Here is a 26,399-nt window from a genome sequence, read left to right on the forward strand (position 1 = left end):
CATCCCTGTGCTGAGTTCCCGGGTCTGTACACCCGCTGTGCCCATTATGAGGGGTTCTCACCATCCCTGTGCTGAGTTCCCGTGTCTGTACACCCGCTGTGCCCATTATGAGGGGTATATAAATCCAGGAACATGGATGTGGTGGGGGCCCATAGGGATGTAATCGGTAGGTTGACACTCAGTGAAATATTCACTTTTTCCTTCAGCATGAGCCCTTTGGCTGTCACCGCTCCTCACCAGCAGGTGTCGCTGTGTGTAAGTTCTGCGCTGCGGCGCCAGGTGTCGCTGTGTGTGAGTGTCAGAGCGGCGCAGAGGTGACGTCACGTGTCGTGCGTCGGGTGATTGGCGCCGGTGTGGGTTCTCCTGGAGGATTCGGGCGGGAGAAATCCGGTGAGTGTGGGGGGATGGGAGGATAGATAGTCCGGGATGAGTGCGGGGGGGGTGTGGTCTCTGGTGAGCGGAGAAGAAGCATGTCTCGGGGGTGAGCAGCTGACAGCACCGGAGTCCTGAGCTCATCTCCCCCCTCCTCCTCACATGGGACACTCAGCACACATCTCCCCCACTCTGTACAGGGGATACAGCTAGGTGGTCATGGAGGGGCCCCAGAAAAAAAGGGACCAGTGATAAAATATAGGGGCCACAGGGGGGAGTGGTGATGGGAGGGAGGGGGCTATGGGGGGAGGGGCTACAGCGGGAGGGGTCGGAGACGTATAGGGATTGGTGATGGGGGGAAGAGCCGGAGACGTATGGGGATCATTGATAGGAGTGGCCACAGGGGATCGGTGATAGATGGGAGGGGCTGGAGAGGTATAGGGAGCGTTAATGGGAGGGGCCAGAGAGGTATAGGGAACAGTAATGGGAGGGGCCAGAGAGGTATAGGGAACAGTAATGGGAGGGGCCGGAGAGGTATAGGGATCAGTGATAGGAGGGGCCGGAGGGATATAAGGATCAGTGATAGGAGGGAGAGGTATAGGGATCAGTAATAGGAGGGGCCGGAGGGGTATAGGGATCAGTGATAGGAGGGAGAGGCCGGAGAGGTATAGGGATCGGTGATAGGAGGGGCCGGAGGGGTATAGGGATCGGTGATAGGAGGGAGAGGCCGGAGAGGTATAGGGAACGGTAATGAGAGGGCCCGGAGGGGTATAGGGAATGGTAATGGGAGGGGTATAGGGATCGGTGATAGGAGGGAGAGGCCGGAGGGGTATAGGGAACGGTAATGGGAGGGGTATAGGGAATGGTAATGGGAGGGGCCCGGAGGGGTATAGGGATCGGTGATAGGAGGGAGAGGCTGGAGAGGTATAGGGACCGGTGATAGGAGGGAGAGGCTGGAGAGGTATAGGGACCGCTGATAGGAGGGAGGGGCCAGAGAGGTATAGAGTCCGGTGATAGGAGGGAGAGGTATAGGGATTGGTGATAGGAGGGAGGGGCCGGAGAGGTATAGGGACCGGTGATGGGAGGGAGGGGCTGAGAGGTATAGGGACCGGTGATGGGAGGGAGGGGCTGAGAGGTATAGGGACCGGTGATAGGAGGGAGGGGCTGAGAGGTATAGGGATCGGTGATAGGAGGGGGGACTGTTGATGGTAGGGAGGACCCGAGATATATGGGGACCGGTGATAGGAGGGAGAGGTGTAGGGATTGGTGATAGGAGGGAGGGGCTGGAGAGGTATAGGGATCTGTGATAGGAGGGAGGGGCCGGAGAGGTATGGGGACCGGTGCTAGGAGGGAGAGGTATAGGGATTGGTGATAGGAGGGAGGGGCTGGAGAGGTATAGGGATCTGTGATAGGAGGGAGGGGCCGGAGAAATATAGGGATTTGTGATAGGAGGGAGGGACTGAGAGGTATAGGGACCGTTGATAGTAGGAAGGAGCCGAGATATATGGGGACCGGTGATAGGAGGGAGAGGTATAGGGATTGGTGATAGGAGGGAGGGGCCGGAGAGGTATGGTGATAGGAGGGAGGGGCCGGAGAGGTATACGGAGTGGTGATATGAGGGAATGGCTAGAGAGGGAGGGGCCTGTAAGAGTATCCGCTGGCTCCCTATCTCACCCCGCCATTGAGCCCTCCATGAAATCTTTCTTGGTGTACGGAAATCTTGCCACCCCTGACAGATTTGTATATATTGGTGGGTGTTTTGTGTCCCCTTGGGCAGATTTCCCCTCACTTCCTGTTCCAGTCATATTCCAGGAAGAGGTAATAATACCCCATGTAGACAGTTGTCACTGTAACAGGTGAACCCATTGGAAGATTCCCTCCCCCGTTTGCTCTGCAGTGCGTTGCATTCATTCTGTAGAGCCCAGCGCACTCGGGCAGTAGAGCCCTTTCCTCGCTCAGCATGGTGTCACCCCGTGTTTCTGACTTTTGGCAGGTCCAAGATGAGTTTATTTGGCTCCACAGGTGGTTTTGGCACTGGAGGGACCAGCATGTTTGGCAACACCGCCGCCGATAACCACAACCCTATGAAGGTAAGCTCCTCCCCCCTGTGATGGTGATGGTGTTTGGTGGGCCTGGGATTCCTGGACCCGTCTCCAATCATTGTCTGTGTTGTCTCTCTCAGGATATAGAGGTCAGCTCTCCGCCGGACGACAGCATATCATGCCTATCCTTCAGCCCGCCGCCCATGCCGGGGAACTTCCTCATCGCCGGCTCCTGGGCAAACGACGTAAGTAATAAAGTCCTGTGTGTGTTTTTATATGTAGCACAATCTGTGCTTGATTAGCTGGAGGGGAGACATTGAGGGGGGGACTCCATAAACAGGACCTGTCACCTGCCTAATGCTATTGCATGGGGGGCGGGGCTTGATATACTCTCTCTCTCTCCCTCCCCCCTCTCCCTCTCAACAATAATCGGCCAACTAATCGATTATGAAAATAATCGTTAGTTGCAGCCCTATAGTTAAAGTGGTTGTAAACCACTTTGACCTACAGGTAAGCCTAGATTAAGGCTTACCTGTAGGTCCAAGAAATATCTCCTAAACCTATACGGTTTAGGAGATATTTACAAAAAGACAGCCACTGCTGTCTACGGCGCATGTGCCGTGGACAGAGGCGCGCAGGTGCACTGGGCAGGCTGCAGATCGTGGCGATATGCCGTGAGTGTCGGCTCCCGTGCGCATGCGCGGGAGTGACGTCATCGCTGCTCTGGCGAATCACAGATCCGGAGCAGCGAGACCCACCAAGAAGATGGACGCTCGGAACTACAGGGGACAGCGGTGATATCGCTGGCTCCTGTGTCAGGTAAGTGACACATAATGGACTACTATGTGATGCGATGCGATGCATAGTAGTCCATTATGCTTTACCTTTGCAGGGAATGGAAGAGGAAGTAACACCCATCAGGGTTTACTTCCTCTTTAACTATTCGCAGCCATGTAAGGTCAGCAGGTTTGCTGCTGCTTTTAAAATGTAAAATCTAAACAGTCCTTTGGATTTACAAATACTGTATTTAAGCATATAAGCTCCGTTGTGTGTTGAAAATAACTGAAATCTAAAACTCCGGTGGGTGTAACAAGATGTCCGCCCCCTTCCCACTATCTTTACTGTGCAGGATTGTGGGGTGTAGCAAGATGGCGACAAGGGTGCACCAAGATGGCCGGCGCTAGGCCGCAGCCTTTCCTAAACCATGCGATCGGCGTGGTGTGCCGATCCGAACAGGGTTGACCTGTTCGGATAACGGATCGGTGACAACCCGTTGCACCCCTCTTGGAGAGAATTCCATACACTTCCTGTCTAGATAGGAAGGAAAAACAACGAGCCAATGTGGACACAGATGGCGACAACAACCATATGGGGGGGGGGGGCTTCAACCTTTCCTCTGCTCTCTTCAAAACAAAACTGTCATCAATAACTGGTCGGGTTCTAACTGTCATTTCTGCGGCACGGACGAGTTGCTCATGTTGGTTATTCATTTATGTTTATTTTTTGTTGTTTTACATTTCTTCCTCCTCCTTACACCTGGACATGTTGTCTCTCTCAGGTACGATGTTGGGAGGTGCAGGACAATGGGCAGACTATTCCGAAGGCCCAACAGATGCACACGGGACCCGTGCTGGACGTCTGCTGGAGTGACGTATGTATCGCCCTTAACCACTTCACCCCCTGAAAGATTTATCCCCCCCCCACCCTTAATGACCAGGCCATTTTTTCCGATATGGCACTGCGCTATTTTAACTGACAATTGCCGTGAGATGCTGTCATTGATCTCCCCCCCCCCCCCCCCCCACAAATAGAGCTTTCTTTTGTAGGTATTTGATCACCTCTGCATTTTTTTATTTGTTAAAGATTTTATTGGATAACAGTATAAAGCCCCATTCACACGATTTAGATTTTCTGCAGATCTTTTCCTTCAGATTTACCAAAACCACATAATATGAGGTCAAACCCTAATGCCCTGTACACGCGGTCGGACTTTCCGACGGGAAAATATGCGATCGGATCGTGTTGTCGGAAAAATCCGATCGTGTGTGGGCTCCATCCGCCTTTTTCCGTCTGAATTTCCGACACACAAAATCCGATCATTTAAATTCCGATCGTGTGTACATAATTCCGACGGACAAAAGTGCCGCGCATGCTCAGAATAAATGACGAGACAAAAGCTATTGGCTACCGCCCTTTTTATAGTTCCGTCCGTATGTGTTTTACGTCACCTCGTTCTGAACGATCGGATTTCCCGAAAACTTTGTGTGACCGTGTGTAGGCAAGACAAGTTTGGGCCAAAATCCGTCGGGGGGGGGGTGGTTAATCTGACGGATTTTGTCGCCGGAATGTCCGATCGTGTATACAGGGCATGAGAGTTTCAATTTGTATGCAATCAGGCAGGCCCTTGCACTACATGGGTTTTGGTTAGGGTTGCACCAATGCTAGTATCGGTATTGGTGCCGATACCGTGTATTTGCACAAGTATCGGTACTCATGCAAATGCACCGCTACCTGAAACCGATACTTTCAGGCTCCGCTCTTTGAGCTGTCAGTGGGGTCTCCCCAGTGTTAAAGAAGTCCGGTAATTGGAGCTGTCAAAAAAAAAAAAAAAAAAAAGTCGGCGGCAATGTTTATTAACAACATTGCTCAGCCACTGAAACACTAAAATAAAAAGAATTCTTTTTGAATCTTTCTGTTTCTTCATCTGCAGATCAAAGGGATGAACAAATGTTCCTCTGTTTAACCCCTTACTAACCCTTAATTTACTCTAATCAGCCTTAATTAACTACCTATTCTCCTCCATTTCATTATTATTTTCCTGCTTTTTTTTTTTTTTTTTTTTTTTTTTCACGTCTATTTTATAAACAATGAAAACTTTTTTATTTTTTTTTGCTTCGTTAGTGAATATTTTTACACATATATATTAACCACTTGACCACTGGGCACTTAAACCCCCTTCCTAACCCGACCAATTTTCAGTTTTCGGTGCTCTCACACTTTGACAATTACTCAGTCATGCAACACTGTACCCATATGACATTTTCACACAAATAGAGCTTTCTTTTGGTGGTATTTAATCACCTCCTGGGTTTTTATTTTTTGCGCTATAAATCAAAAAAGACTGAAAATTCGGTAAAAAAAAAAAAAAAAAATTGTTTCTATTAAAATTTACGGCAGAGTATTGCACAGTATGGGGAGAGTATTGGCACAGAGCAGCGCTGTGGGCACTACACATCCAGCCCACAGCGCTGCTGCCATCTCTCTGCCTCTTCCCTTGCACTGTACCGATGACATGACGCTGGTTTGTTTACAAGTGAACGCTCCGTCATTTGACGGAGCGATCACATGGTAAATGTCCGCTACCAGCGGCTGTTCGCCGCGATCCGTGATAAGACCCAGCGGCCACGGATGTTTGCGGTCCAGGGCAGCGTGAGAGCAAGATTCTGGGAGGACGCCCACCAAGAAAAACACGGCCGCGCTGTAGCCGTCTTTCAGCTATGGCCCGGTCAGCAAGTGGTTAAAGCGGAGGTCCACCCTAAAGTGGACCTTCCGCTTTAACATACACATTTCACATTGAAAAAGTGCAAAATCAAAAAAAAAAAAAAAAATCTTTTTATTTCATTTGTAAATAACTTTTCAATGCTTTTACCATTGCTGACAGCTGAAGTTAACTGTCGCGGTAGGGATCTGTAATTGGTATCGGTGAGTACTTAAAAGTAAAAAATAAGTATCGGTACTCATTGTAAAAAAAAAAAAAAAATTAAAAAATGGTATCAGTGCATCCCTAGTTTTGGTAACTCTGAAGGCAAAAAAGAATCTGCAGAAAATCTAATAGTGTGTATGGGGGTCTTATGGCCCGTACACGCGATCAGAATATCGTACAAGAGATCGTACGACTTTTTTCACTTAATAGTCACAAGTAGAAATTGAATAGGTTACTAAAGTCACAAAAATTCTCGTACGACAGAAGAAGAAAAAAAAAATTGTAAGTGATGTCACGTGTTGTAATTTGTATTGTATTTTCAGACAACAACTGTACAGACTAAATGGAAAATCGTACGATCTGGTGTCGTAAGAGGAAAAATTTCGTGCTTGTCCGATCGAATAACATCGAATAAATTGTCACGATCGGCTCTCGAAAGCTCTGTACTAACCATCCGATTATCGTACGATCGCGGCAAACGCGATATTTTCCGTCCGATTTTCAGATCGTGTATACGGGGGCCATAAGGTTTACAATATTATCATACATTTGTTGAGGAAACAAAAAAAATTGGTTCGTAGTGGCTAACAGGTTTGACAAAGGCGTATAAACGTCAACAATTATATTGAGTATCAAACTTGCATTTCCAATGGGAGATCACGTCTGCGTTTATTTTATTTTTTTTTGGCACTATAAACAAACAAAAAAGGCCGACAATTGAGGAAAAAAAAAAACATTTACCTTCTGCTATAAAACATCCAATAAAAAAAAAAGTAAAATATCAAATTTCTTCATCAGTTTAGGCCAATATGTATTCTGCTATATATTTTTGTTTAAAAATCCCAATAATCGTATATTGATTTGGTTTGCACAAAAGTTACATATATGATATGTGTGTGTATGTATGTATGTATGTATATATATATATATATATATATATATATATATATATATATATATATTTACATACACACACACACACACACACACACACACACATATATATATATATATATATATATGTATGTATGTATATGTGTATATATATATATATATATATATATATATATATATACATACAAACTTTTCAGGCTTCAAACATAAAGGTATAAAAAAAATTATTTTTTGTGAAGAATCACCAACAAGTGGGACACAATTGTGAAGTGGAACGAAATCTATTGGATTTTTGAAACTTTTTTTTTTTAACGAATAAAAAACTGAAAAGTGGTGCGTGCAAAATTATTCGGCCCCCTTTACTTTCAGTGCAGCAAACTCACTCCAGAAGTTCAGCGAGGATCTCTGAATGATCCAATGTTGTCCTAAATGACTGATGGTGATAAATAGAATCCACCTGTGTGTAATCAAGTCTCTGTATAAATGCACCTGCTCTGTGATAGTCTCAGGGTTCTGTTGAAAGCGCGGAGAGCATCATGAAGACCAAGGAACACACCAGGCAGGTCCGTAATACTGTTGTGGAGAAGTTTAAAGCCGGATTTGGATACAAAAAGATTTCCCAAGCTTTAAACATCCCAAGGAGCACTGTGCAAGCGATCATTTTGAAATGGAAGGAGTATCAGACCACTGCAAATCTACCAAGACCTGGCCGTCCCTCTAAACTTTCAGCTCAGACAAGGATGTAATTTTCGAAGTAATTTTCTAGCACAAAACGTTGATTTTTTACATGTAGGAGAGAAGTGTCAGAATTGGCCCGGGTGGCACGTAGTTAACCGCTTCGCGCCGGGTTGATATCATTCAGATATCGGCATTTTCAGCCGGCAATTCCCTGCACAAGGACGATCATAGCGACTTTTCCGCCGCTTGATCATTCTGCCGGCGGAAAGGGACACCCCAACCCCCCCGCCCTCCAGTGCTTCTACCGACTCACCGCTTCCTACGGTGAGTTGGTCACAGGATCCGCCGGCCCCCGGATGATACCATAGAGATTTTCGACGGACCAGATGGTCCCCGGAGTCTCTATGATCGTTTCGAAGGCCAGGCGCAATGTTGTGACGTCATGCCCGGCCCCTGCATTCAAAATAACGGCGCCACCTTGGCTGGGAAGCCAGGATCGTTTTATTTATTTTTTTCGATTTTAGGCTTCCCAGCCTAGAGGTGAGATGTGGGGTCTTACTGACCCCCCCCCCCCCCATATCACTGTAAATAGGTCCAATCGTGCCATATTCCTATTACAAGGGATGTTTACAGAGAATGAATTTCTAGCCCTAGACCCTCCTCTGTAACACAAAACATGTAACCAGTAAAAAAACTTGAAAGCGTCGCCTGTGGGGATTTTTAAATACCAAAGTTTGGCGCCATTCCACGAGCGCATGCAGTTTTGAAGCGTGACATGTTGGGTATCTATTTACTCGGCGTATTTTCATCTATCACATTATGCCAAAAAATTGGGCTAACTTTACTTTTTTTTTTTTTTTTTTTTAAGCATGAAAAAAGCATCTGAAAAAAGCGCGTTCGAAAAATTGCAGCGCAAATACCGTGCAAGATAAAAAGTTGCAACAACCGCCATTGTATTCTCTAGGGTCTTTGCTTAAAAAAAACATATATTATGTTTGGGGGTTCTATGTAATTTTCTAATAAAACAATTATGAATTTTACATGTAGGAGAGAAATGTCAGAATTGGCCCGGGATGGCACGTAGTTAAAGGCAAGCATAGAGGTCCTGTCTAGTTGGGCAATCTTGGCATTCATTCTCTCTTCCGTTTTCTTTTGCCTGCAGGACGGCAGCAAAGTATTCACGGCGTCTTGTGACAAAACTGCCAAAATGTGGGACCTGAACAGCAACCAGTCCATACAGATTGCACAGGTAATAAGCTGGTTTGTGGTTTGCTTTGGCGCTCCTTTCTTCTGTGAGTGCGCGCTTGTGGCCTTTTATCTCACAGCAAGTTGGTATTCACACAGCGAGGGGCCTGTACAGAAGTGACCATGTAGCGTAAATGTGAGACGATATATTATAGATCTGATTTTTATTTTTATTTATTTTTTCCAGCATGAAGCGCCAATAAAAACTGTACACTGGATCAAAGCGCCAAACTATAGTTGTATAATGACGAGTAGCTGGGACAAAACTCTAAAGGTAAGTGCCATACCACAGTGTCCAAATCCCTTATGCTCAACCTGGGGTCCAAGGGTAATTTTTGTCACTTTGTGTGTGGCCCTTGGAGCCCCTGAAGACAGTATTTTGAGAGCCTAGGGCCAGTGATGGTGGAACCTTGGGGCATCCCAGATGTTTTGGAATTACATTTCCCATGATTCTCAACGTTTTCCAGTGTTCTCAGCAAACATATGAGACTATTCTGGTGGTAATGCACGAGGGGTCTTCAAAAAGTTTTCTTCTTTCTTCTTCTTCATTATTTAAAAAAAAAAAAAAAAAAAAGTTTTATATATATTCGGAAACTTTTTGAAGACCCCTCGTAGAACCGCAGATAATTTTAAACGGCTGGATATTTTCTTGCCATAAGAAGGTCAAAACAATTGCGTCTTGTTTTATTGGGAATTTTCAGTTCCTTTTGTATGCAGTTGTGCTCCGCCCCGAATTGTTGCGTCACCTGTGATTACTGCTGATCTTGCTGCACTTTTGTGCTTTTCTTTTATAGTTTTGGGACACGCGCTCCCCAAATCCTTTAATGACACTTCAGCTTCCGGAACGTGGTTACTGTGCGGATGTGGTAAGTCGTGTGTGATAACTGTAAGGTTAAACCTGAAGCTGTCATGTCCGCCAAAGTGCGTCTGTTAGTGGTGACGTAAAGCCACACACCGGTTCTGCTCTTGGGGAGGACCCTGGAACCCTAGGCCTGGGATGTGTACGGGGCCCCAGCTTCTGTCAGCCCCACACACTGCTAGCTGGTAAATTTGAGAAGCCCTTGCTGGTCCCAGAGTCCTGGTGATTTACCAGCTCCCCCATCATGGCACCTGACTCGCCTCTCACTCTCACCACCACACCTGACCCCGATTCCCCTCTCGCCACCACACCTGACCCCCATTCCCCTCTCACTCTCACCACCACACCTGACCCCCATTCCCCTCTCACTCTCACCACCACACCTGACCCCCATTCCCCTCTCACTCTCACCACCACACCTGACCCCCATTCCCCTCTCGCCACCACACCTGACCCCCATTCCCCTCTCGCCACCACACCTGACCCCCATTCCCCTCTCGCCACCACACCTGACCCCCATTCCCCTCTCGCCACCACACCTGACCCCCATTCCCCTCTCGCCACCACACCTGACCCCCATTCCCCTCTCGCCACCACACCTGACCCCCATTCCCCTCTCGCTCTCGCCACCACACCTGACCCCCATTCCCCTCTCGCCACCACACCTGACCCCCATTCCCCTCTCGCCACCACACCTGACCCCCATTCCCCTCTCGCCACCACACCTGACCCCCATTCCCCTCTCGCCACCACACCTGACCCCCATTCCCCTCTCGCCACCACACCTGACCCCCATTCCCCTCTCGCCACCACACCTGACCCCCATTCCCCTCTCGCCACCACACCTGACCCCCATTCCCCTCTCGCCACCACACCTGACCCCCATTCCCCTCTCGCCACCACACCTGACCCCCATTCCCCTCTCGCCACCACACCTGACCCCCATTCCCCTCTCGCCACCACACCTGACCCCCATTCCCCTCTCGCCACCACACCTGACCCCCATTCCCCTCTCGCCACCACACCTGACCCCCATTCCCCTCTCGCCACCACACCTGACCCCCATTCCCCTCTCGCCACCACACCTGACCCCCATTCCCCTCTCGCCACCACACCTGACCCCCATTCCCCTCTCGCTCTTGCCACCACACCTGACTCCCATTCCCCTCTCGCTCTCGCCACCACACCTGACCCCCATTCCCCTCTCGCTCTCGCCACCACACCTGACCCCCATTCCCCTCTCGCTCTCGCCACCACACCTGACCCCCATCCCCCCCCCTCTCTCGCCACCACACCTGACCCCCATCCCCCCCCCTCTCTCGCCACCACACCTGACCCCCATCCCCCCCTCTCTCTCGCCACCACACCTGACCCCCATCCCCCCCCTCTCTCTCGCCACCACACCTGACCCCCATCCCCCCCCCTCTCTCTCGCCACCACACCTGACCCCCATTCCCCCCCTCTCACAACACCTGACCCCCATTCCCCTCTCACACTCGCCACCACACTTGTCAACATCTAAACTTCTCTGCTTTCACCTCTATCCCAACCTTGCCCATTCTAGAACAGGCGCGCTTTCACCATTACTGATTAAAGAACGTCTGTTTTTTTCCTCCTCCACTCAGGTGTATCCCATGGCCGCGGTAGCGACAGCCGAGAGAGGATTAATAGTATACCAGTTGGAGAATCAGCCCTCTGAATTTCGAAGGATTGAATCCCCGTTAAAGCATCAGGTAATGTCACGGTCATTGTATGGATTGGACTGTGTTCTGTGAACTGCTACCTACCAATATTTATAAATACCACTTTCACGCTGGGGCGGTTTCCAGGCGCTTTAGTGCTGAAAATCACCTCTAAGTGCCTGAAAAGGGCCTCCCATCCATTCAAGTGTGACTTTTCACATTCGGGCAGTGCACTTGCGCGATGTCAGGAAAAGTCCAGTAAGCAGCATCTTTGGGGCGGGTTGGGAGCGCTGTCTTTAGCGCTCCCAAAACACCCTGCCCATTGCAATGAATGGGCAACGCTTCCAAAGTGCCACAAAATGGGAGTTTTTAACCCTCTTTTTGGGGTTAAAAGCGCCCCGCTAGTGGCTGAAAGTGCCCATTACACAGAGCTAAATCGCTGCTAAATCCAGCTGCGCTTTGCCGCGGCCCCAGTGTGAAAGGGGTCTTGGTGTTATACTGTATATTGCTTGTCTAGCCTATGTTGTGGAAATGAAAGTGCTTTATAAGCCGTGACCTTCAATTTAGATGTAAGCCCAATACTAAAATATCATCGAAAGTTATTCTTTTATACATCTGTAGCATTTAATAAAATAGTACCTGGTGATCCTGCCATGATGGTCTCCGTCTAGGCACTTCTCGTTTTTATAAGGTGACAACTCCACTTGTCTGCCATTCATGCTCCTGCGTTGTCACCCTGTCACATGCGCCCCCTGGTGGAGACTAAAAGCGGCAGTGCTGACACACATTGTGCAGGCATGGTCCACCGGTGTCACTATCTGGAAGACGGTCCTCAGCAGTGCTGTGCTGCTGACGCTGCAGGGAGTGCATGCAGACAGCAAGTGGATAGGATTTGTGCTCAAAGCTCTTTAGACCTCTAAATAATATATCTTATTAACATTCCAGCACCGATGTGTTGCCATATTTAAAGATAAACAGAACAAGCCAACCGGTTTTGCTCTGGGAAGCATCGAAGGTCGAGTTGCCATCCATTACATCAACCCCCCGAATCCGTGAGTTATCTCTGTCGTTATATGTTCTGCATTGTGGATAATTCATGTCTACCTACTGTCTTCCTTCACCCTTCCTATTCACTGGCTGTAATATCCAAGATTTCTTAAGCGCTTTCCGACCGTTACATATATGTGTGTGTGTGTGTGTATAATACACACACACACACACACTCTTGGTGTTCCTGCTAAGCAGAGACTAGATTCCATCTCTTGCCTTCGTAAAAGCAGCAAATACAATACACAAAAAACACTGGCTAGGCACACAGTTAACCCCCTTTGATCGCCCCCTGTTAACCTCTTTCCCACCCAGTGTTGTTAGTACAGTGACAGTGCATATTTTTAACACTGATCACTGTATTAGTGTCACTGGTTCCGAGAGTGTCTCCCGCAATATCGCAGTCCCGCTACAAGTCATCGATCGCCGCCATTACTAGTATCACGCAACAGGGGACCCGATAAGCGTGGCCAACGGCCAGGATGTCCGTCGGACCACCCACCATCGCGGGAAAGAACCAGAATGGGAATCTCTCAATGTACGCAGACAGATCCCCGTTCTGTCAGATGTTCCTAGTGATTAGGAACAGCGATCTCTCGCCTTCTCCTCCAGTCAGACCCCCCCCCCCCCCAGTTAGAAAAACCTCCCAGGGAACACATTTAACACTTTGATCGCTCCCTAGTGTTTAACCCTTTCCCTGCCAGTGTCATTTATATAGTAATCATTTTTATAGCACCGATCGCTGTATAAAATGTCAATGGTCCCTAAAAAGTGTCCGATATGTCTGCAATGTCGCAGTCCCTCAAAAAAAAAAAAAAAAAAAGCCAAACTATACCCTATTTTGTAGACGCTAGAACTTTTGCAGAAACCAATCAATATACGAGATATAGAGAAAAAAAAAATATATATAGAGATATAGATATAGATAGATAGATATATATCTATCTATCTATCTCTATCTCTAAAAAAAAAAAAATATATATATATATATATATATATATATATATATATATATATATATATATATATATATATTATATAAAATCTGAGACTCACCCTGCATTCACGATGTTTATATGCTTGTTGTTGCTTTCTTTTCTTTTTTTCCTAATAGATTGTAAGCTCAGTTGAACAGACACTTTATACCTTTTATTTTTTATTTTTTTGTAATGCATGTTTTGCTCTGCATTGTTAATGTGTGGGTTACTGTGTAGAATTAAAAGATCGACGAGGGAGTTTTTGGGGATTTTAAGGGTGCGCATTTAGAACAAGAATTAATAGAAAAATATAAATTTTATTGAAAAAGCTTTAAAAACAAACATCCAAAAAAATGAATATCTGATAATTACAGTACATTAACAGGTGCAGACTGATCCGATCTCTACATGTTTTGCCATATTTAGTGGCTTCCTCAGGAGAATTTGATTATCGGGCACTGTACACACTGGAAATAGTTTGTTAATTTTGTTATTTCTCTCAAAAAAAAATCATAATACACAATAATTGTTCAAACATAAAATGTAGTATTTTTTTTTTTTGTTTGTTTAATGGATTGGCAAAGAGTGTCAAGTATAGCATTACTTTATGGTGGCGTGTTGCCTAGATAAAAAATAAATAAATAAAATAACCCAGAGTTTGTATTCCAGAGCCAAAGACAACTTTACATTTAAATGCCACCGGTCCAACGGGACAAACACGGCTGCCCCCCAGGACATTTATGCCGTACGTATGCAAAGCTTTCTACAGATCCAGCTTTCAGTCTGTTGTCCTCATGTACCCCCTCCCCCCACCGTCCTGGTGGTGTGAATAGAACTTTACAGATTTGTTTGTAATTAAATGTTTCCTCCTCCCTCCCCCCCCCCCCCCCCGCCCAGGTAAACGCCATCGCCTTCCATCCGGTACACGGCACGCTGGCCACCGTCGGCTCCGATGGCCGGTTCAGTTTCTGGGACAAAGACGCCCGGACCAAACTGAAGACGTCGGAACAGCTGGACCAGCCCATCTCCGCTTGCTGCTTCAACCACAACGGGAACATCTTTGCCTACGCGGCGAGCTATGATTGGTCCAAGGTGAGCACAATGATTTTTAAATGGAACTGTAGTCAGAAAGTCTTGCTAGATGGACTTCAGGCCGGCCCCTTTTCTTGTAGGTATAGATATGCAAAATGATAAAAAATAAGTGCCCATGTTTACCGTCTTTTCGGACACTTTCACCCCCCTTCCCGCCCAGGCCAATTTTCAACTTTCAGCGCGGTCACACATTTGACAACTGTGCGGTCATAAAACACTGTACTTTCATGACCTCATTGTATCTCTTTTTTTTTTTCATGCAAATAGACCTTTTTTTTTGATGGTATTTAATCACTGCCGGGGTTTTTATTTTTTGCTTAAAAGAAAAAAAGACCGAAAAAAAAAAAAAAAAAAAGTTTCATAGTTTTGTTATAAAATTTTGAAAACTGCAAATTTTTCTCCTTAATTGAGGCGGCACTGAAGGGCACTAATCACTGATGAGGCGGCACTGATGGTTTACAATAATGGGTGGCACTGAAGGGCACTAATGATTACTGATGGGTAGCACTGGTAGGTGACACGCATAGGCAGCATTGAGCGTGGCACTGCTGGGCACAGATGAGGCAGCCGCGGCGCTCGGTGTAAGGGACCGATGTCCCTCTGACAGAAGCCGACCGGAAAAAAAAACAAAAATGTTTCGTGATCTTCTGTTTACGTCACGTGATCAGCTGTCATTGGCTCAGATTCGCCACAAGATCACTTTAATCAGTGCTGTGATCCGGTGCCCTCCGCCGCTTACCGGAGCCGTGGGCGGAGGCGATCGGATCCTTCCCTGTGGCTGTGCATGGCGACGACTGAGGAGAAGATGGCCCCCACCCGTCTACATGACACTGCAGGGCGGAAGCGACGTCAAAATTTCACTTCTGCCCATAGCTCTTAAAGGGCCTTTTTTTTTATTTTTTGTTAAATGCCAAGGTTATTATTATTTATTTTTTTGTATTGAATTTTAGTGCAAATATGATATCCTATTTGAGAGGTCCTGTCATGCTTGCATTCCTTGTAATAGGAATAAAAGTAACACAATTTTAACATCTTTCACAATATAAAAAAAAAGGGGGGGGGGGAGAGAGACTATCTTAACTGGGTTTTATTTATTTTTTATTCAAAAAGTGTATTTTTTTTTAAAGTGCAAGACTGCTGCGCAAATACGGTGTGACAAAGTATTGCAACGACCGCCATTTTATTCTCTAGGATATTTAAAAAAAAAATTATAATGTTTGGGGGTTCTAAGTAATTTTCTAGCAAAAAAAACACGTTTTTAACTTGTAAACAACACATCTAAAAAAAAAAAAAAAGGCTCAGTCTTAATTAACGTCATTAAAGAGGTCCTGTCATGCTTTTTTTTTTATTTTTTTTATTTTTTTTTTTTTTTCCCCTATTATAAGGGATGTTTACATTCCTTCTAATAGGAATAAAAGTGATCCAATCTTCTTCTTTTTTTTTTTTTTTTTTTTTTTTTAAGGGACAGTGTAAAATAAAATAAAAAATGAAGAAAAAAATAAAAATAATTTAAAGTGCCCTGTCCCTCCGTGCTCGCGCGCAGAAGAGAACACATACGTGAGTTTCCCTCGCATATGAAAACGGTGTTTAAAGCACACATGTAAGGTATCAGTGATCATTAGAGTGAGAGCAATAATTCTAACACTAGACCTCCTCTGTAACTCAAAACTGGTAACCTGTAGAAATTTTGGAGATTTTTAAGTGTCAAAGTCTGTCGCCATTCCACGAGCGTGTGCAATTTTGAAGCGTGACATGTTGGTTATCAATTTACTCAAGTAACATTATTTTCCACAATGTAAAAAAATTGGGCTTACTGCTTTATTTTTCTTTTTTTTTTTTTCTTACACTTTTTTCCCATAAAAAAAAAAAAAAAAAAAGTTTTTTATTTTATTTTTTTCCCCCCCAAAAAATTGCATTTGTAAGACCGCTGCGCAAATAGTTTGTGGCAAAGTATTGCAACGACCAATTTATTCCCTAGGGTGTCTGGGGGGAATAAAAAAAATAAATATATATAGATATATATAGAGAGAGATATTTATAATTTTTTTATTAATAATATATAAAAAAAAATTATATATATATATATATATATATATATATATATATATATATATATATATATATATATATACACATACACATACACATACACACATACATAATGTGTATATTAGTGTTTGAGGTTCTTAGTAATTTTCTAGCCAAAAAAATGATTTTAACTTGTAAACAGCATGTTCGAAGAATAGGCCCGGTCCTTAAGTGGTTAAAGAGGGATTTCACTGTGGAAAAAAATATTAAAAGCCAGCAGCTACAAATACTGCAGCTGCTGACTTTTAATAAATGGACACTCACCTGTCCCGGGGTCCAGCGATGCCGAGGCCGATCGATCTCTCGGCTGCTGCCGCCACCATTCTAGGTGAGGGAATCAGGAAGTGAAGCGCTGCGGCTTCACTTCCCGGTTCCCTACTGCGCATGCGCGAGTCGCGCAGCGCAATAGCAATTGTCCGCGCTGTCTCTGAGACCCGTGTGTGTCCCAGCAGACAGCGCGCAGGGACAGGAAGAGGCATAGACTCCCGTGGGAGTCTATGCCTGGAAGTGGGTGTGAAGCCCCGCCCCACAGGGTGGCTAACACGTAACATTTAGAAAATGATTGCTAACCTCTAACGAGCAAACCGTTTTCCTCTCCTTTTCCAGGGTCACGAGTTCTACAACCCGCAAAAGAAGAACTACATCTTCCTGCGGAACGCCGCGGAGGAGCTGAAGCCGCGGAGTAAGAAATAATACAAAATCCACCATCGCGTTATTTAAAGACCCGGGTTCTGAACGCCATCCTTTGGAGAGATTAGAAACTAAAAGGGGGAGAGTTCTAAGGCCGCCGTATTGCCTACATGCCGCCATATTGCTTTCTTAGGGGGAAAAAAAAAAGACAGTGATGTACGTCACAAAGGTGCTTAGCGCTTTGCTAGTTTTTGGGACTCCAAAGCCAGCAGAGCGCTATTAAAATGAAACCCAGGACGCCACTGCCTGCATTCTATGAATGGGCCTCAACGTCTTCTCTCTGAAATAACCTGAACCCGAAATTTTTACTTCTACTGTGTTCCTGTAAAATTTAGGCTTTCTTCAAACCGTTCTAAAGTGGTTGTAAACCTTTGCCTATCCCCGGTGCGGTGATTGTGTCCTCAGGTGATACACAGAGAGGAAAACAATTCTCCTACATAAATTGTACCCGTTTTATCTGCTGTACAGAGTTTATACTTAGCAATCCTTAGCTTCCAAAGGCAGGGGATGGGGATCTGATGTGAGTGTAATCTGGGACCTGAGTGGAGGGGGAAAAAAAAACAGACCACTGCTCTAGGGAAACGCACACCAAGTTTTTATTACAAAATGCTTTGGCGCCTGCCGTACACATATATGCGGCCTCTAGGCGCCTGGTCCTTTATAAATTGCTGCCTATACACCTGTGCTGAGAGGGCGCGTGCACTATGCACTCCCAGCACAGTTACTGTTGCCTAGCCAAAAAACTGGAAGTTTTCAGACCACATGACAGCCAATCACAGCAGTCACGTGATCATAAGCCACGCCCCACATACCAGCATCATAAATCTCTTAAAGGACTGGGAGGCGCCAGCACTAAGAGGTTAAAAACACAATTTTACATACATACTTTTACGTGTGCCTCCAAAAGTACATAGACTTTAAAAAAAATTTAACCAAATTTTTATTACAAAATCGTATTAAATACAGGATTTTACATACAACTATGCATTCAAAATAATGCATTTGTACCATAAGAGTTCCTTATTTCATCATCAGCTGATCAGCCCATCCATCCCAATTGTAATGACCGATGGGGTCAATGCATTTTGCGTGAAATCCCACCTTTTTCAAGACCTTATAGACCCCAATTATATCTGCCCATGATATGATATAGTTTGATATCACATACGGATATAATTGGGGTCTGTAAGTTCCTGATGAAGCGGGATTTCCCACGAAACACGTTGACCCTGTCGCATTGACCATATCGACATTACAATTGAGATGGATGGGCTGATAGGTTGATGATGAAATTATAACCTCTTATCTTACAAATGCATTATCATCATTTCATCATCAACCTATCAGCCCATCCATCTCAATGTCAATGTGACGGGGGTGAATGCGTTTTATGGGAAATCCTGCTCTTTCGAGACCTCATAGACCCCAATTATATCTGCCCATGATATGTGATATGATATATTTTAAAAATCACATACGGATATAATTGGGGTCTATGAGGTCCTGAAGAGGCAGGATTCCTCACGAAACACGTTGACTCTGTCACATTGACAATATTGATGTTACAGTTGAGATGGATGAGCTGATAATGAAATGATGATAATGCATTTGTAATATAAGAGGTTATCATTTCATCATCAACCTATCAGCCCATCCATCTCAATTGTACTGTCGATCTGGTCAATGTGACAGGGTCAACGTGTTTCATGGGAAATCCAGGCCTCTTCAGGACCTTACAGACCCTAATTATATCCGTATGTGATATCAAAATATATCATATCACATGCGGATAGAATTGGGGTCTATAAGATCCTGAAGAAGTGAGATTTCCCACAAAACATGTTGACCCTGTCACATTGACCAGATCGACAGTACAATTGAGATGGATGGGCTGATAGGTTGATGGTGTAATGATGATAAGGCTCTTGTAATATAACCAGTTATGATTTCATTATCAACCTAATTGGCCCGTCCATCTCAATTGTAATGTCGATATGGTCAATGCGTTTCACGGTAAATCCCGCTCTCTTTCAAAACCTTATAAACCCCAATTATATCTGCCCGTGATATTACGTGATATGATATATTTTGATATTGCATACGGTTATAATTGGAGTCTATGAGGTCCTGAAGAAGCGAGATTTACCGTAAAACGCGTTGATCCTGTAGCCTTGACCGTATTGATGTTACAGTGGAGATGGATGGGCTGATAGGTTGATAATGAAATGATCTCTTATATTACAGATGCGTTGTTTTTAGCGCATAGTTTTATGTAAACTCCTGTTTTTAATATGATTTTGTAATAAAAATTTGGTTACTTTTTTGTTGTTTTGTTTTTAATCTTTATACTTTTTAGAGGCCTCTATAAATTCTTTGGTTGTGTTACATTATTAGGGACGACGCCTCCTTTAGTAATATCATTTTGGATATGAGACCTCGCCACCTGTTAAGTGATCTCCTTACATATCCCCAGTGACTGTCCTCAGGTGATGCCCAGAAATGATGCAAATCCTCCTTCATAAGTTGTACCTGTTTTATCTGCTGCAGTCTCCTCTACAGCCATTCAAAGTCCAGAATTTTAACAGCTTTTAAAAGGCGGGGGTGGTCTGATGTCTCAGAGGGCTGAGTGTAATCTGAGACCTGAGTGGAGGGAACACAGTCTCTAGGGAAACGTGCACAGTTGAGCCCATCAGTCACCTGCTGGGTGCTGGAGGAGGGGGTTGGGGTTCCCTGGTGTCGGGTTAAAGGATTAGCAGAGGGAGCAGCCAGGCATTAGGTGCTTTGGATTGAGTCAAGTACACACTATATGGGGATGTGCTTTGTTTCTGTTTTCTAGAGCTTTACAACCACTTTAAAGAGGAAGTAAACCCTGATGGGTTTACTTCCTCTTTTTTTCCCTGCAAAGGTAAAGCATAATGGACTACTATGCATCGCATAGTAGCTCATTATGTGTCACTTACCTGACACAGGAGCCAGCGAAGTCGCCGCTGTCACCTGTAGTCCGCCGCATCCATCTTGGTTGTGGCGTCTCTCGCAGCTCCGACGAATGACAGCGGAGAAGCCGCGATGACGTCACTCCCGCGCATGCGCACGGGAGTCGCGTCTCGGAGCTCCGACGCTGCCATTCGCCGGAGCCGCGATGACGTCACTCCCGCGCATGCGCACGGGAGTAGACAAATTTGGCAAATCCATTCTTGGACTTGCCGCATTTAGTGCGCCTGCGCGCCGCTGTCTACGGCGCATGCGCCGTAGACAGCGGTGCCCATTTTCGGGCAAATATCTCCTAAACCATATAGGTTTAGGAGATATTACTTGGACCTACAGGTAAGCCTTAATCTAGGCTTACCTGTAGGTCAAAGTTGTTTGGAAGGGTTTACTTCCATTTTAAGGACCGGATTGTAGTTTGCCTGGTTAATAGACCCCCCCCCCTACCCTCCTGCCAACATGGGTGGGGCAGGAAAACACCGGCGCTGGTGTTGGGACTATGCCCCATCAACCCCACCCCACCAGTCTGCGCTCATCCATTTACAAACCACAGCCCGGCGGTGGAAAGCGCTCTTAATCTTTCCTAAGGGTGGTGCCCAGAGTTAGTACTGAATGTTCATTATTGTTTATATATTTGTTATATTTTTTTTTTTATATTTGATGTTCTGTTCTGATGTTCTGCGATTTTTTATTATCAATGTATCCTCTCTGAGAGCCTCAAACACCGGCAGGTTCAGTCTCTTGGTGACCAAACACTGGAAGGCCCTGCTTGCCGGCAGCCTTAGGGAGGGGGTTGGCTTTGACCAATTTTGGCCGCTCTGGGCTGCAGTTGGGGGGAGGGGGGGTGGGAGGAAAATTTTATTTCTTGAAGGTAAACGGTCATAGATGTGGTGACAACCCACAGTCACGTAGAAGGCCCTATCGGCAAGAAGGTCGCTCGCATCCGCCTCCGCGGATCAAAGACACCAAATCTGTTGTGCCGTTTTTCTGAGAGACGCAATCAAATGAGTTTTTTTTTTTTTTTCCTATAATAAAGACACTTGTTTAGTATCTGCCTTTGTTTTATTTTCTTCCACCCTTTTCCTCCATTTACAGTAAGTATGTTCGCTCTGTAGGGCAGGCAGTCGCCGCACTGTAGCTGGTTTGTACTTGGTGGGAGATATAGAAGTCTCTAGCGCCATCCCCTGGACACACCTTGCTGTTGGATTATATCTGTGTCTTGTATAGCAGGGGGTGGGCAACCTATGAGAGATCTACCTGAGAGGTCAAAGGGGTTTGGTGCCTCTTCTTCCTTTTTGGTTTTGTTTTTTTGTTTTGTCGTCTTAAAGTTTTTGCTTTTTTTTTTTTTTTTTTTTTTTTTTAACTAACAAGCCAAACTTAGAAAAATATAATAAAACAAATGTCGCTGTAAAAATACAGAATTACAGTTCATCCGGAAAGTATTCACAGCGCTTCACTTTTTCCACATTTTCTTATGTTACAGCCTTATTCCAAAATGGGTTAAATTAATTATTTTGCAAATTTATTAAAAATAAAAAAATCCCATGTACAATAAGTAATCGCAGGCTCCGCCCATGTACAATAAGTAATCGCAGGCTCCTCCCCATGTACAATAAGTAATCGCAGGCTCCTCCCGTGTACATAAGGCCCCATTCACACTGGGGCGTTTTGCAGGCGCTTTAGCGTTAAAAAAAAAAAAAAAAAACGCTTGAAAGAAGCCTCATCTACAATCCCAATGTGAAAGCCCGAGTGCTTTCACACTGAGGCGCTGCGCTGGCGGGGCGTCAGAAAAAGACCTGCAAGCAGCTTCTTTGTAGCACTTTTGGAGCGGTGAATACACCACTCCTAAAGTGCCCCTTCCCATTGAAATCAATGGGAAGCGCCTGCAAAGCGCTTTTGCCAGCGGCGCTTTGTGGGCGCTTTTAACCCTTTATTTGGCCACTGGCAGGGGTTAAAAGCGCCCCACAAGCGCTCAAAAAAACGCTGGTAAAGCACCGCTAGTTTAGGTGGCACTTTACGAGCGGTTTCTTCGGGCGCTGGCAGTGTGAAAGGGCTCTTAAAGCACTCGGGCTTTCACATTGGGATTGCAGATGAGGCTTCTTTCAAGCGCTTTACAGGCGCTTTTTTTTTTAACGCTAAAGCGCATGAAAAATGCCCCAGTGTGAAAGGGGTGCAAGTAATCACAGACTCCTCCCATGTACAGAAGTATCACAGCCTTTGCTCAATACTTTGGTGAAGCTCCTTTGGCACCAATTACAGCCTCCAGTCTTGGTGAGTATGCTATGTAAGATGAGTATGATGTATGATGTATGATGAGTATGATGTATGATGAGTATGATGTATGATGCTACAAGCTCGGCACTCCTATTTTTGGGCAGTTTCTCCCATTCCTCTTTGTAGGACCTCTCAAGCTCCATCAGGTTGGATGGGGAGTGTCGGTGCACAGCCATCTTCAGATCTCTCCAGAGATGTTCATCTGGGCTCTGGCTGGACCACTCGAGGACATTCACAGAGTTGTCCCGTAGCCACTCCTTTTTGTTATCTTGGCTGTGTGCTTAGTTTGGTTGTCCTTTTGGAAGAAGAACCTTCGCACCGGTCTGAGGTCCAGAGCGTTCTGGGGCAGGTTTTCATCAAGGATGTCTCTGTACATTGCTGCATTCAACTTTTCCTCAATCCTGACTAGTCTCCCAGTTCCTGGCACTGAAAAACATCCCCACAGAATGATGCTTCCACCACCATGCTTCACTGTAGGGATGGTATTGGCCAGGTGATGAGCGGTGCCTGGTTTCCTCCAGACATGACGCTTTCCATTCAGGCCAAAAGAGTTCAATCTTTGTTTCATCAGATCAGAGAATTTTGTTTCTCGTGATCTGAGAGCCCTTCAGGTGTCTTTTGGCAAACTCCAGGCGGCTGTCATGTGCCTTTTACTGAGGAGTGACTTCCGTCTGGCCACTCTACCATACAGGCCTGAGCTGCTGAGATGGTTGTTCTTCTGGAAGGTTCTCCTCTATCCACAGAGAAAGGCTGGAGCTCTGTCAGAGTGACCATCGGGTTCTTGGTCACCTCCCTGACTAAGGGCCTTCAGTTTGGCCGGGTGACCCACTCTAGGAAGATTCCTGGTGGTCCCAAACTTCTTCCATTTACAGATAATGGAGGCCACTGTGCTCATTGGGACCTTCAATGCTGCATAAATGTTTCTGTACCCTTCCCCCGATCTGTGCCTCCATACAATCCTGTCCTAGAGGTCTACAGACAATTCCTTGGACATCATGGCTTGGTTTGTGCTCTGACATGCACTGATAACTGTGGGACCTTCTATAGACAGGTGTGTGCCATTCCAAATCACGTCCAATCAACAGAATTTACCACAGGTGACCTCCAATTAGGTTGTAGAAACATCTCAAGGATGATCACTGGAAACAGGAGGAACCTGAGATCAATTCTGAGTGTCATGGGAGGAGCCTGTGATACTTATGTACATGGGAGGAGCCTGTGATACTTATGTACATGGGAGGAGCCTGTGATACTTATGTACATGGGAGGAGCCTGTGATACTTATGTACATGAGATTTTTTTTTTTTTTTTTGTGTTCAATTATTTTTAAGTTATTATACACATAAAAACATTCCATATACTTTCATTTCAAAACCATATATTTATAAGCATACACAAAACATTCATAATAATCAAACACAAACACGGATCTATCTCATAATATACTCCAACGTGTTAGAGAGATTCCACTGTCTCCCACCTTTTCGTCCACCAAATCCCCCCCCCCGCCCCCCAATAGGAAAAAAAGACTCGTGTTATCCTTTTATCCCATATTTTTCTTTGTGAACAATATCCTAACCCCCTACCTATATTGTTGAGCTTCCTTTTTATGTAAATAAAACTCTGCCTTTTTCCCTACCCTTTGTATTTATTTATATTATTTTTTAATACATTTTTCAAGCAAACTTCTTTTGCGTCATTATGGGGGGGGGGGGGGGGGAGATTGTAGAATTTTGTGGAAAATAATGAATTTAATCCCTTTTGGAATAAGGCTGTAACGTAAAATGTGGAAAAAGTAAAGCGCTGTGAATACTTTCCGAATGCATTGTATCATATGTTTTAAGTTTTTTTTTTTTTATATGTTGTTATTTTGACAATTTTTTTTATTTTATTTTAACTTTTTTTATTTATTTTTATTTTTAACAGCCCTTTTGGGGCACTTTGGTGGAATATCAGGGGTCTAAACAGATCTGTATCTTGTAGAGCAAGCAGGGTTAGGCAATCTTTTGAGAGCTGGAAATCCACCAGAACAACATGACGGAGATCAAAGTGGTTCGGTTCTCTTTTTGATTAAACAAAACAAAAAAACGTAGAAAAATATTAAAAAAAACAAATGTTGCTGTAAAAAATATATAGAATTATATGTTTAAAAGTGGACAGTGCCAGTCAGTAGAGCAGAGGGCGGTATGGCAGTAGAGGGGGTCAGTAGTTTTTTATTTTTTACAATAAGAAAACCAAATGTCGCTGTAAAAATATAAAATTATTATATGTTACAAGTGGACAGCACAGCACCAGTCAGTAAGGCAGAGTTTCAATTTTATTTAAATTTTTTTTTTTTTTTTTTTGCACTTTTAGTTATTTTTAAATAACTTTGGTGGAATATCAGGGGTATAAACAGATCTGTATCTTGTAGAGCAGCAGTAGGCAACCTTTGAGAGCTGGAAATCTACCTGAACAACATGACAGAGATCAAAGGGGTTCGGTGAAATGAAAAAAAAGAAAACTATAATAAAACAAATGTTGCTGTAAAAAATATAGAAAAAGTATGGCAGAGAACGGGGTTTATTTTATTTTTTAATTCGATTTTTTTTTATTTTATTTTTGTTAAATTTTTATTTTTTTTTCAATTTTATATTATTTAAAAAAAATTTTTTAGCAGCCCTTTTGGGGGTGGGGGTTTGGCGTAATATCAGGGGTCTAAACAGACCCTGGATGTCTCACTTTTGAGAGAAAAGAGCAGGAGAACACAGTCCTCAGTCTCCATCTCTGCAGCACAGATTAAAAAGAATGATTGGCACCGATCGTGTTCATTCAGAAAAGAAAGGGACTGGTAAATTACATATATGACCAGCCCTTTCCCCTGCTCTCTATCCTGAAACATCCCCCACAGCAGTATCCGAGGGGAGAGGAGAGGAAGTACATAGGGGGCCCGGGCAGCATAGATGGAAGGGGAAACTACACAGGAGAGGCAGCGAGGGTGGCATTTACTGGAGCCAATCCCATATTTTTCCCTTGCAGCCACTGAATTCCAGGCAGGAGGGAGAGGAGGAGAAGCCGGAAGCGCTGTGGGTGGAGGGGGCCCGGGCAGTAGAGAAGAAAGGGGAACTTACACAGGAGAGACAGCGAGGGTGGCATTTACTGGAGCCAATCCCATATTTTCCCCTTGCAGCCATTGAATTCCGGCAGGAGGGAGAGGAGGAGAAGCCGGAAGTGCTGTGGGGGGCGGGGGACCGCACAGGGGGCCCGGGCACTAGAGAAGGAAGGGAAACCTACACAGGAGGGGCGGCGGGGGTGGCATTTACTGGAACCAATTCCATATTTTCCCCTTGCAGCCACTGAATGCTGGCAGGAGGGAGAGGAGGAGACGCTGGCTTTCAGTTGCTGCAGGAGGAAAATACAGGGGATCTGTTCCAGTAAATGCCACCATTGCTCCTGTCCAGATTCGGGGCGATCCACCTATCCGCGATCGCAGTGTTGCAGACCTATCCATTGTAGGGCTTGTTTACACTAGGGTTGGTCTCTGAAGAGTGATCTACTTTTGGATTGCTTTCAGAGAACATTTGGCAGATGGTGAGGAGGCGTTGTACCCACTAACGCACTCCACCATGCTTGCGTTGCGCAGGGTGCGTGCAGTCCCATTCATTTGACGGGGTATCATTTTGGCAGCGAAGCAAAGTATTGTGACTGCTATATGCGTACACCTCCAGCCCCTGCCTCTGCAGCCAAAGGGGGTAGCACTTGGGGGGGCAGTAAAAGCTCCATTTAACAACA

At 45.1% G+C, this 26,399-nt stretch overlaps 1 protein-coding gene across 1 annotated transcript; it reads left to right on the forward strand.

The window, feature by feature from the left end:
* Nucleotides 1-286: 286 nt before the first annotated feature.
* RAE1 (ribonucleic acid export 1) lies at nt 287-17,951 on the forward strand. Its single transcript, XM_077460573.1, has 12 exons — nt 287-390; nt 2,366-2,462; nt 2,555-2,659; nt 3,973-4,065; nt 8,852-8,938; nt 9,122-9,208; nt 9,729-9,800; nt 11,419-11,526; nt 12,421-12,527; nt 14,169-14,244; nt 14,397-14,591; nt 17,286-17,951. The coding sequence occupies exons 2-12, from the start codon at nt 2,373-2,375 to the stop codon at nt 17,370-17,372; spliced, it is 1,107 nt and encodes a 368-aa protein (XP_077316699.1). The 5' UTR covers nt 287-390; nt 2,366-2,372; the 3' UTR covers nt 17,373-17,951.
* Nucleotides 17,952-26,399: the final 8,448 nt, after the last annotated feature.

Source organism: Lithobates pipiens, unplaced genomic scaffold, assembly GCF_037356315.1.
Source record: "Lithobates pipiens isolate NorthernLeopardFrog02 unplaced genomic scaffold, aLitPip1_a1.2 Scaffold_28, whole genome shotgun sequence".
NCBI lineage: Eukaryota > Metazoa > Chordata > Amphibia > Anura > Ranidae > Lithobates > Lithobates pipiens.